This window comes from Cucumis sativus, chromosome 7, assembly GCF_000004075.3.
Source record: "Cucumis sativus cultivar 9930 chromosome 7, Cucumber_9930_V3, whole genome shotgun sequence".
Taxonomy (NCBI): domain Eukaryota; kingdom Viridiplantae; phylum Streptophyta; class Magnoliopsida; order Cucurbitales; family Cucurbitaceae; genus Cucumis; species Cucumis sativus.
In genome coordinates, this window is record NC_026661.2 from 13,711,423 (window position 1) to 13,724,058 (window position 12,636).

The 12,636-nt window shown below is 31.4% G+C and overlaps 1 protein-coding gene across 1 annotated transcript; it reads right to left on the reverse strand.

The window, feature by feature from the left end:
* Positions 1 to 7,649: 7,649 nt before the first annotated feature.
* On the reverse strand, positions 7,650 to 9,648 carry LOC105436140 (extensin-1). Its single transcript, XM_011660816.2, is given in 2 exon segments — positions 7,650 to 7,929; positions 8,052 to 9,648. A coding segment is annotated over 1 exon segment (1,242 nt). The 5' UTR covers positions 9,644 to 9,648; the 3' UTR covers positions 7,650 to 7,929; positions 8,052 to 8,401.
* Between the last annotated feature and the right edge of the window lie 2,988 nt (positions 9,649 to 12,636).

Here is a 12,636-nt window from a genome sequence, read left to right on the forward strand (position 1 = left end):
ATGTTATATTTTATAAATATTAGTATAATAGATATCCATAATATCTTGTGTTCATTGAAGTGTTATTTACTTCTAATTCCAATTCCATTACATTGTTATTCGTTATTTTCCTCTGCATTCAACATTTTTATCAGGTCTCTTGAACAAAGATACATGTACTTCATCTAATAGTAGCATTCTGTGGGTTTTGTAAAACATGAAGGGATGTTTGGAGGAATGAGTGATTTATGATTGAGTTGGTGTTATGATAATCTTAATATTATAATAATGTAGTGTTATCGTATGTGTTTGAGGAAAGAATTATGGTAGATAGTGTTATAATAGTATGTGTTTGGGGAAAGAATTATGATTGGTAGTGTTATGATAGTATGCATTTAGGGAAAAGATTATGATAGTAGTATTATGATCATTTCTTTCTAATTTATAATGTAGATCCAATACATGAGATTCTATTAAATTTAAAAAATGTTAAATTAATATCTAAATAAATTATATTTAATTAATATCTCTCACATATCTGATAGTTTTAATTTAATCAAATTTAATTAAATAAAATTAAACTAAACTATTAATTTATTAATTACTAAATTAAATATCTTAAATTTGTTTATTTCAAATTTGAATCATATTCAAATATAAATTTTTCCATAACATATAGTTTTAATGTGTATTATATACGCATTAAACTTTAACCTATAGTTTTAATATGAATCAAATTCACATTAAATTAATATTTGAACTCATTCAAATATTTCATCTCTCATAAATTAATTTTGAATCATATCCAAAATTAAATTTATATAATAAAGCATATCCAAAATTAAATTTAAAAGTTTAATTAAAATATAAACTTTATACTATAATGCATCACCATACATTATACTAATTTCCAAAATAAATTTGAACATTTCAAATTACAACCAATATAAAAAATCTCATTACCCTTTACGAGTTAGGAAGGGGATCTAATGAACCTACAAATTAGAAACTACAACTATATGAGATTAATTGGCTAGACTCATTAATCACATTAATCAATGTTCATTAACTATGTGTATACTCCATTAAATACTCACAATTGAATTCTTCTCACTGTAGATATAATTTTGTGTCCACGGATATAGACTAGTAATAGTAAGTTAGTCCTTCACGCATGTTCATAACACCACTTTGGTCAAATTATTGTTTTACCTCTAGGTTACTTATAGTCCTTAAATACCAGTATTCCTTTAATGAACAACTTGTTTGTGTCAAACCAATAAACATAAACCCTTATCGTGCTATGTAGAGCGTAGGGTCGTTTGTTAAGTCCTGGATACACCATTTAAGGGAATACTCATATACTTACCCTAAAGTCAGGAATGAGTGAATTTCATCTTGTGTGATTATGTTTTTAGGTTCTCAATCGGTCTTGTCCTCAAAATGATAAGCATATTGAGTCAGCAATTTTGCCATTTTCACCCGTACAAGCAATTTGGCCACTTTCATCCGTACAAATCAAAGGACAATTCCTTCGAACAGGAGTTTCTAATACACTTAGGATTAAGACTAAGTTACCTAGGTCATCCTAATGAAATAGAAACCTTACTAGTTAACGGAGTTACATCTAGTGGTTACTATTTTGTGGTTTGGTCCTATGCAAACTCACTGTATAAGATACCCTCACTCGCACGTCACCTATACGAACACGTTGGATCATTGCGTTTGTATCAAATACAAAGTGGGTCGTATCTATAGTGTTACTAAGATAAGGTACCCAACCTTATCCCTATATTATAGATCCTTTAATCTGATCTCGAACATTGATCCATGTATGTCCCTATATACTGTTCAAGACTCATCAAACAACTTAAGATATTAGTTTGTTGGATTTAGGTTATTAAGACAAGGCTAATAATATGATCAATAACGCTTATTGAAATAATAATAATATAACAACATTTTATTAATAAATAACGTTCAATGAATTATATTTACTATCTACGAGTTTTAGGACATAAATCTCAATAGTTTCATTCCATAAATCTTACTTTTCTTGAAATATCGCAAAATTATCTCACCAAACTGCACAAACTCCCTTTAGATCACTCGGTTCTTGATGTTGTGCACTAGTATGTGCAGGAACATAGCGACCATCTCTTCAACATTGACAATTTCCATAACACTAATTGATAACATGTAGAAATACACGTTATTATAGATTCTTTTATTAGAATAACGAGGCCAAATTAAGAAGAAGTATATCAAAATACGTAGTTTGTATTGAAATTGCATAAATACTTGGAAATATACTTTACATAACTCCTGATGTCTGCTTTTACCCCATTTTCAGTGTCTCAACATAGGATTAATAAGAAGGAAGGAACTAGTGAATCGTAGAAGAGCTTGCGCAAGCGTTATGTGATCAGAACTCCATACAATTTCTCGACGAGAAACCATGTTATCACATGAGGAAGGTTCACTAGAAGATAACAATGGTAGCTAATTGGAGTTGATATGACTTTACAATGCAGCAACCAGAGTTGAAATGCTCGGAAAAATAGAACTTTCCCACCAAAAGATGCCTAAAAAGGACTCCACCTCCACCATAAGGAGAAGGCCTGAAAGGGGCCAACGAGAACGCTTGAAGGAGCCAAAATAATAATTAATATTGTAGAGAGAAGGGAAAAAAGGAACGTGATAAGTGAAACTACCTCAATCACGTTTTGAGAAATCCCCTTATTTTAGGTGAACCCCACAACAATAATAAGAATAACCCCGATTAAACAAATAACTAACAACCTCAAGAAAGCTAAACAAATTTTGGCTTGAAAAAGATTGATCAAAGATTAAGAAGAAAGGAGAATTTGTTCCTAACTTTAAGATTTCAAACTCTCCACGATCTAATTGATCAAGCTAAATTGAAAGTCCTAAACATGCATTCTAACACAAGAATACAAAGAAAAGCATAAAGCTTGAGAGATAACACTCTATCGAAATTTCATTCAAATTCAAGTTCTTCCCAAAATGTGGAAACTACAACCCTATTTATACTAATTAAAAATGTTATATGAAATGACACAACATTTAACTCGTGCCCTTTCAACGACCCTAATAAATGAAAGTACATATCATTTAATAAATAAATATTAAAGATGTAAATGAATCTAAAATGCATTAAATATGTGAATGAATCTAAAATGCATTAAAGATGTGAATGAATCTAGAAATGCATTGAATATGTGAATGAATATGAATTTCTAGATTCATTATGACCATTGGGTGCCCAAATGACTTTTGAAGTTCCCACTCTTCATTAAAAACCGAAAATCTAGCTTGTAAACAAGCATTTAATCATCTTGAAGTCTTTTAGCTCTAGCTTTTGTCATAGATGGTAAGTATCAAGGACATAGCTAGCGCGCACAAGGAAAAGTTTTCTCTTCCTTTGTGAGACAACTTCCATCATTTGTATCCCAAAAGGTGAACAAGTGTGGGTACTAGGCGCAAAGAGGTTGTTGTCCTTAATTGCGAAGTTCTATACTGAAAGAATTAAAGCTCTTAGCAGCGAAAGATTTTACAAAATCATTCCTCAAATTAATTTGGAAAATTCAAAATACCAGTACATTGACAATATTTAGAATCAAAATTCTAAATAAAAAACTTAGCGTGCTTTTAAATATTAAAAGATACAGAGAACTTACTCTTGTTGATGTCTTTGGATTCTACAATCCACCGAGTTGGGACACCATCGGTTAGAAACCTTCCTATCCTCTGGGATGGGATTGGTTTTTTAGAACCAATTGGAGTGGAAAAAGGTTTAGAAAGAAACTATGTTTCATAAAAGTAAAATTATTAGTTGAAGAAAAACTGTTTTATTCTGCGTATTTACAACTATATTTCCTTCATGGAGTAGGAGAATCATGAGATTCTATTAATTTAAAAAATATTAGATTAATAGAAATTTCAAATCAACTAATTGAATAAAAATTAATCAATTAATTAAATCATATTTTATTTAATGAACATCTCTCCAATATCTTATAGTTTTAAATTAATTTTGAATAATATTATGCATTTATCTGATATCTTCTCGTGTTGAATGAAATAACGAGTTATTTTTTGAAAAATCATGAATATTGTTAACTAAAGAACCAACATTTCCTAAAGTGAATGTTGTAAATTTTAATAATGGTGGATGAAAAATTATGAATCTTAACCAACTAGAACAATCTCATTCACTAAAGTGAATGTTGTGAATTTAACAATTTTAATAGAAGTTGTGACCGCATTAAAAGAAGAAATAATTATTTTTTTTGGTTGGTCGTTATAATCATCCAAATTTCAAAAGAACAACGTGAAATGATGGTCATAAAAGAAAAGTTTCACAATGAAAAGAGGAAAATGTGGAAGAAGATTTTGTATATATATGATTAATAATATATTTGACTCATCCAATAACACAAACTTGGATGTGGTAGAGTTTTAAATCTTCTAAAGAAAAAATTAACATAATTAGAAAAATAACAAGTATGTCTTTTGTGATTATATATTAATGTATTGTTATCTCTCATTTTTCCCATGTTCTAAGTTTTGTTTCTCTGATTGTAATTATTTTGTTTAATGAATAAGCATGGATGACTATTGACAGACAATGCAATTATGTCTACAATACTGACAAGTAAAAAATATTTTTCTCAAACTTACAATACTGGAAGTAAAAGTCAATACAATATCAAGTTCTACAACCTAATTGAAAGATTTGGAAAAGCAAATAAGATTTTGGAAATTGTTGAGTTTGGCAAGATGTGGGTTGTCCCACATGTGAAACCACGTTCTAATAAAGAGATTTCTTGTAAATTAAAATTTGAAGTTAGCAAAATTAAACTTGAGTAGGTGTTTTGAGATAGCACAAGGAAAGGGGCAAAGTGAAGGAATCAGACAACGCGTTGTGAAGAAAGGTAACGCGGTACAACAAGATAACACGAGAAAGGAATGTGGCAATGAACACTTAACCAATTATTAGGTGACGATCTAGGCGAGAAGGAGTCCGATTAATCATCTAAACACGTGTTAAGTTTAAGTTAAGCATAGTTTAAGAATGACATTAAACTAACAACATGTGTAATGCACTAAGTAGGAGCTGTCAAGATTAGAAGAAGTATAATGTTGACTAATCTGATTTGAGGAGAGTATAAAGGTTGAAGAAGGATTAATTCAAGTGTTTAGATAAGAGAAAGTTTTATCAAATAAGTAAAAGGTGAAGCTTGGTTGTTGGACCAAGCGACGAGAGGGAAGAATAGCTAGGCGATAAGAAGGAGAAAAATGGAAAAAGAAAGGTTTAGCTGAATGAGTGGCACTTCAAAAGAAAATCAAGCTTTTGAAAAATGTTTTTACCACCAAAGTCACATGTTGTTAGATATGATCGTGTTGTAATCTTATACATATAAAAGAACATGACCAATTTGAAGTATGTCTATGTTTGTGTAGTTGTATTATTGTGGTGCTTGTATGTATACAAAATGATTAGTCTTATTTATGATCAAAAGCTAGATTTTATGTGCACATAAGGGTAGAGGTTGTCATGCGCTAAGTGGTTCGCTTGATAGAAGGATGGTTGAATGCATTGAGTGGTTCGTGTTCAAGTTAATAGCGGGAGCAACAAGTATTGAATAAGAGTTCGTAATGATATTGATGGTGAAGTAGTAATCATCACAGTGGTCCTTGTATTGCGGAAGTTCAAGTACCAGACGTTAGGAATAAGTAGAAGCTAATGTGACTATTGTATTGTTTAACTAGTATTGAAGCGTTAAGACGTTTTTTAAAATAAGAAATCTTTTATTGTAAGCAATTGTATTCCACAAAACATATATCTAAATTCTTGTCACTCACTAAGTCATTAGCTTATGTTTTAAGTTTTTCCTTCCTAGGTTAAGTGAAGAAGTGGCATTAAGCAAGATAAGAGGAGGCCATTGTTGCCTCTCCTAAGTACTTAATGCGTCGTGTAGTAGTAGTTAGCTTAAGTTTTGTAATGCTTTAAATTGTAAGTTGTACGCTTGTGTTGTACCAAGTGGTTAACAAAATAATTATTAATTTTTTATAGCATCTAATGTCCTACTGCATAGCACAAACTTCTATAGTACAATCATGCCTAAGGTTTAAGTTAATTTTAAAGAAGTACCTAGGTGTTCTAGCGGTTCATCTTGCAAATGGATGCTTTTCGTGTGGGGGCGTGCCACCACATCGATTATTTTATAGGAAGGTGGATGGCTCCAAGGCTATAAAAGAAGCCCATGACCTGATCCTTTGTTTACAAATGTCTTGGTTAGAAGCACTTTGAGCTTTAATGTGCTAACTCTAATTAGATTCTTTTTGTATTCTAAACTTTGAGAGGGTATTCTTGTAATTGGGCTTGGGAGAGAGAAAGTTATTCTATGTGATTGTAGCAAATTTTCACATAGAGGATTTCACTTGGTTTTTCTTCAAGTTGGGAGTTTCCTACGCAAATTTTTGTGTTAATTTCCAGTTTTTATTGCTTTCTTAATTTTTATGTTATTGTTCTACTTATTACTACTATAGAATTGGAAGGTTTTGTCGCAACACTAATCATAAACTGAGTCCCACTCAAGCCAATGAGAAAAACCTCATTGTTCAAGTCTCAAATTCACCATTTAAGAGAAATACTCATTTAGTATTTATCCTATGTGGGAATAAGTGAATTTCATCTCATCTGAAAAATATGTCCCAACTCCCTATTTGATTGAGTTCTCAAAATGAGAGGTTTATTGAATCAACTAATAGGGTCATTTTCACTTTGGCAAGTTAAAAAACGAACTCACACAGATAGAAGTTCATAACCCACTCAAGATTAAGATCAAGATACATATACTCCTCCTATAAAATATTATTCTTTTCGATTGACAAAGTTATAAAGAGATATCAAACATTTTGTGATCTAGTCTTATACAAACTCATCATATAAGATACCCCCATTTATATGAATTTAGATTAGATTGTGATAGTTTAATCGCTTGGGGTATAGATTGTTCAAACCCGCTTATACTGTATTCAAGATCTATAATTGTCAAGAATGTATGACCTCTTGGGATATAGGTTGTTCAAACATACTATACATGCTTTTGGGTGTCAATTAATTTCTTTTAATTGTTTTAATATGATAATAATCCATTTGTTAAATGATTATTGAGCTTGAATAATGTTTTAGAAGTAAATACATACACTTTCAATTAATTAAAGTATTAGTACTTAAAAAGATATTAGCGGTGGAAAGTGCTCCTATAAATTAATTGTAACTCATTTGATTAAAATTTGCAATTGTTTTAATCACTTAACCCACTTGGAACGTTATTCCAATAGTTTGCCTTCACTCAGACCATTAAGAAGAATTTTCCTCTAGAAAAAACCTTCAATCAAATTTAGAAGCAATCTAGAAAGGAGAAAAACAACGACTCTCACAATCCCTCAAATTACTCAACAAAATTTATATTATAAATTAAATCACGTTCTATGTCATTTACAGGAACATATAGATTGTCCATGAAATTAGTTGAGATGTGCATAATTGATCTAGACATTTGATAATATTACAGAAAAAAAAAAAAACATCTAGACTATTTTTATTATTGTATTTATATTGTCCGAGTCATATATGAAATAAATTTACAGTTACTTATCCACTAAAAGTTAAAGCAATATATTTCATTCACATGTCTCACAGTACACAAATTTTGAATTTTGAATTTTTCTTTACCAAGAAGCACAGAAGCATTAACTTTATTGATCAATAAGACATGTTGCAACAACTAAAGATATATCATAGATGCTATCAACAAACAAATAAAAGAGCCTTTTTTGTATAACAATGATTGATGATCTTCATCGGGGCTATCCTTCTTGTTGATTTGAAAATTGTATATTCCTTCCTTGTTGTTCCTGTCAAATTAACCAAGTAAACTTGATTAAAATGTAAGTTGAAAGTCATGAATACATTTGAGTAATTTATCAACATTTGAAGCTCATCATAATGTAGTTGATAGTAAAGTATATAACTTAACCTAAAAGTATGAAGGTGGAGGAGGAGATGACTTTTACATATATTTTGTTGGTGCTGGAGAGTAGTATACTGGTGGAGGAAGATAGTAATGGACTAGAGGTGGAGGATATTTATAGATAGAGGGTGGAGGAGAAGGGTACACTAGTGGTAGGGGAGATTTATAAACCGAAGGTGGAGGAGAGGGGTAAACTAGTGGTGGAGGAGATTTATATATGGGAGGAGGAGGAGAGGGGTACACTAGTAGTGGAGGAGATTTGTAGACCAGGGGTGAAAGAGAGGGATAGACAAGTGGTGGAGGAGGAGAGTAGTACGCAGGAGGACGAAGAGAGATAAATAAGCGACAATGGAGATTTATAAATGAGATGGATAAACGTATGGTGGAGGTGAGTAGTAAATAGATAGTGAAGGAGAGTAGTAAACAGATGATGGAGGAAAGGGGTAGATGGGCAGTGGAGGAGAGTTGTAAACAGACAGTAGAGGCAAGGGGTAAATAGGTGGTGGAGGAGATTTATAAGTATAATTGAAGGTGGAGGAGATGAGTAATCTGGGGGAGAAGGAGGAGGAGTACATTGGCGGTGGAGGAGATTAATAAACAGGAGGTGGAGGAGATGAGTAGACTGGTGGAGGAGGAGAGTGGTACACCAGAGGTGGAGGAGAGGAATAAATAGGTAGTGGAGGAGATTTATAAACAGGAGGTGGAGGAGATGAGTAGACTAGTGGAGGGGGAAAGTGGCACATCAGAGGAGGTGGAGGAGGGGAATAAACAGGTGGTGGAGGAGATTTATAAATAGGAGGTGGAGGAGATGAGTAGACTGGTGGAGGAGGAGAGTGATCATGCACCGGAGGTGGAGGAGAGGAATAAATAGGTGGTGGAGGAGATTTATAAACAGGAGGTGGAGGAGATGAGTAGACTGGTGGAGGAGGAGAGTGATCATGCACCGGAGGTGGAGGAGAGGAATAAATAGGTGGTGGAGGAGATTTATAAACAGGAGGTGGAGGAGATGAGTAGACTGGTGGAGGAGGAGAGTGATCATGCACCGGAGGTGGAGGAGAGGAATAAATAGGTGGTGGAGGAGATTTATAAACAGGAGGTGGAGGAGATGAGTAGACTGGTGGAAGAGGAGAGTGGTACACCGGAGGTGGAGGAGAGAAATAAACAGGTGGTGGAGGAGATTTATAAACAGGAGGTGGAGGAGATGAGTAGATTGGTGGAGGAGGAGTGTGATACACAGGAGGTGAAGGAGAGGAATAAACAGGTGGTGGAGGAGATTTATAGACAGGGGGTGGTGGGGAGGGGTAGGTTGGTGGTGGAGGAGATTTATAAACCGAATATGGAGGATATGGATAAACTGGTGGTGGAGAAAATTTATATACAGGTGGAGGAGAAGATGGATATAGTAGTGGTGGAGGAGGAGAGTAAAAGGATAAAAGAGGGGGAGAAGATTTATAAATAGGTGGTAAAGGTGTATAGTAAATCAACAAAGGTGGTGGCTGTGGAGAGAAATAGTAACCATAGTCTCCAGAAATGGATGATGGGAAGGTTAGAAATACAATTAAGATTGCAACAAGAAGTGAGGCCATTGAAGAGCCCATTACAATTAGAGTTTTGGGGTTTTACTTCTAAAACCTATCCTCCTCCCTTATATACATAAAAGTTTCTTGCAAAACAAGTCATCGTAAATATCATCAACAAGACAATGAAGAAAAACAAGAATGTAGATGCAATTATAAGAAGTTGTTGAGTAGTTAAAGTTTAATATAGTTGACCAACTTGTTATGGTAATTATATAATAATGTTTTAATCTGATTACAAAACCACAAAATTTGAATCTAACTAATTTTATTTAATAGAACTATAAGAATTAATTGGATTTGGCCGATTAAGAGCATTTCAATTGATCAACCTTAGTTTAAGTTGGAATATTGAAAAATAATCCTTGGTTGATTTTCTTGACTAGTAATAAGTTCTCCATCAGCGTTGTAAAAATGAAGAAATTAAATACATGCAGCCTTTCATTACTGTTAGAAAAGTAATTAAACTTTGTTTTCTTTTTAATTTAATAAGTTCATCTTATATATTAATTTTACACTGTAATATATGTACTTAAAGAATTACTTTTTTAGAAGTTATTAAAATGAAGGAATCCAACCTCTTATATGCTCATTTTAACCTTTATTAATAATTATGATGTGAGAATATTTTTACAGTTTTTTTAGATTTGTGTACATAATATGAGATATACATTAGGTTTTCTCACAAAGAATTAGAAAAAAGATGGATATCTTGGTGGTTAATAATTAACTTCTAAACTCAAAAAAAAAAAAAAAAGAGAAGCTTCTAAAATGTTGTTGTCAATAAAAAAAATGTTGAACGTGTCGATTAAAATATCGACAAAATGTCACTGTCGACAAATATTTTACTCTTTTTAAATTACTTAGAAGACATGTTATTAATATTATATTTATATCAATGATATTTAACATACAATTTTCCAATTTACCATATTGACGTGGAACTTAAGAAATCGAAAAAATATTAATAAAAACAGAGGTATTATCAAATATAGTAAAATAAACTAAAATATTTACAAACTATAGTAAAATTTTGAATTTTATAAATGATAGGAAGTAACAAACTTTTATACTTTTATCACAGTATATCAATGTCAATTAATAGAAGCATATGGGTGACTATCAATATCTATTTTTTATAATTTTTCATAAAAATATTAGCATACAGTAGCCATTATATTCCTCTTATTTTTCTTGTTCCTCACTCCAAGGATGTCTCTAAGTCATTTCCTTAATATTTGTTTAGCACTATTAATTATATGGCAATATCTTTGACAATTTGTGCACCAATTGACTCATATTGTAGTTTAAAAGCAAGGGCATGACTAGCAATAATATACCAAGTCTATGAGGTTGAAACTGTGATATTTATTAATGTTAAAAATAACTATATTCAAACTAGCATATGGTTTTTTAAATTTTAATATTACTTTTTATTGAGGTTAGCAATATAATTGGACACTTTGTTTATAATTTTTAATAAATTTGGTTTAGAAGAGGTAGTAGTTTGGCTTACTTACATGAAAAAAAAGAGTGGTGGCAGTACGACTCTCTTATTGCAAAAGATCACATATTCCTAGACAAAAGAAAGGAAAATTATAAAAAAATTGACAAAATATTTAGGATGCATATAAAAATCAAGGATAATAAATTTTGTCTTTTGGTTTTGGTGGTTTTACTATAGGAAGTATAAATAGTTTGTTAATCACCCTACTCCAAAATACAAAAATTTAATATTATATACTTTTATTTTAGGAGCATTAAATATTAAATAAAAAATATGGTGATTCAATAGGCAAAGAAGAAAAAGAAAGTTAACATGTAACACATAATATTATATATGTTTATTTTAGGAGCATTTAGAAATACTATAAAATTTTGGCGTACGTTGCACATGTAAATATTATATATGTTGACTTTTTTATATTTAAATATTTCTAATTAAACAAAATAATATGTCACTAAAAGTAACTTTTTTGTAGTAATAATTGAGTATGGAGATACAAACTACGAACTTCATGGGTATATACTAATATACTTTGATGACAAATGAGCTACATTCTTTTTTAGCACTAAGAATAATTTAAAATGAAATTAAACAAAATAGTGCAATTTTAATTTATAAGTAAACATTAATATACAGTGAGTGAAAAATTACCTCTTCAATCATAACAATGGGTCTCAAAACATCTACTTTTTATTCGTTCTTAATAAATTGTAACAATTTTGTAAATAGTTTTAATTTCTTTGTTATTTACGACAATTCCTCCTTATTTCAATTATCATAAATTTTTAAAAATTACATAGCAAGACTTTTTTTTAGTAGTGTTATTTAAAAAGATTTGTCAAAAATAGTGTTGGCAGACAAGTATTGTAAAAAATATGGTAGTGAAGTCATGTACTTGGTACACAACTAGGTTTGTCCTAAGTCGGGTACCCGACTTGATATTGAAGTCATGGACCGGATACACAACTCAATATTGAAGTCATATATATACCTAGTATATGATTCAACTTAGTTGTTTGTCCTGTGTGGCAGTCAACGTTGCCATGTTGTCTGGCATGCACAAAGTCGCAAACCTAGTATACAACTTCAATGTCGAGTTTGGTCACTTAAATGTGGACTTACTTAGAGAGTCTAGTCAACCAAAAACTACACGAATCCATAATAAAATGATTAGAGGGAGTTTAGCCAATAAGTGGGATGCACGATGTAAAATTAGTTGATTTTGTTAATTTAATTTAAGCTTTTACTGGATTGGGTTGATTCATTGTATTTAAACTTTTTAGTGAATTTGCACAATGGATCATAAACCTGTCAATTGCTTGAGATCATGTTGATGAGTGTTGTTTGTGGTTGTGGTTTGTGTTTAGTTAACCAACGACGTCAAGCACTTGGTTGGGATGTTGCGTAAGTTAACTTAGAACTTAAAGGGTACAATTAACTCTATGCGACAAGTCATTGCTCATGATCAATGTATTTTTTTTAATATTCACTATGTACCTCATTATCG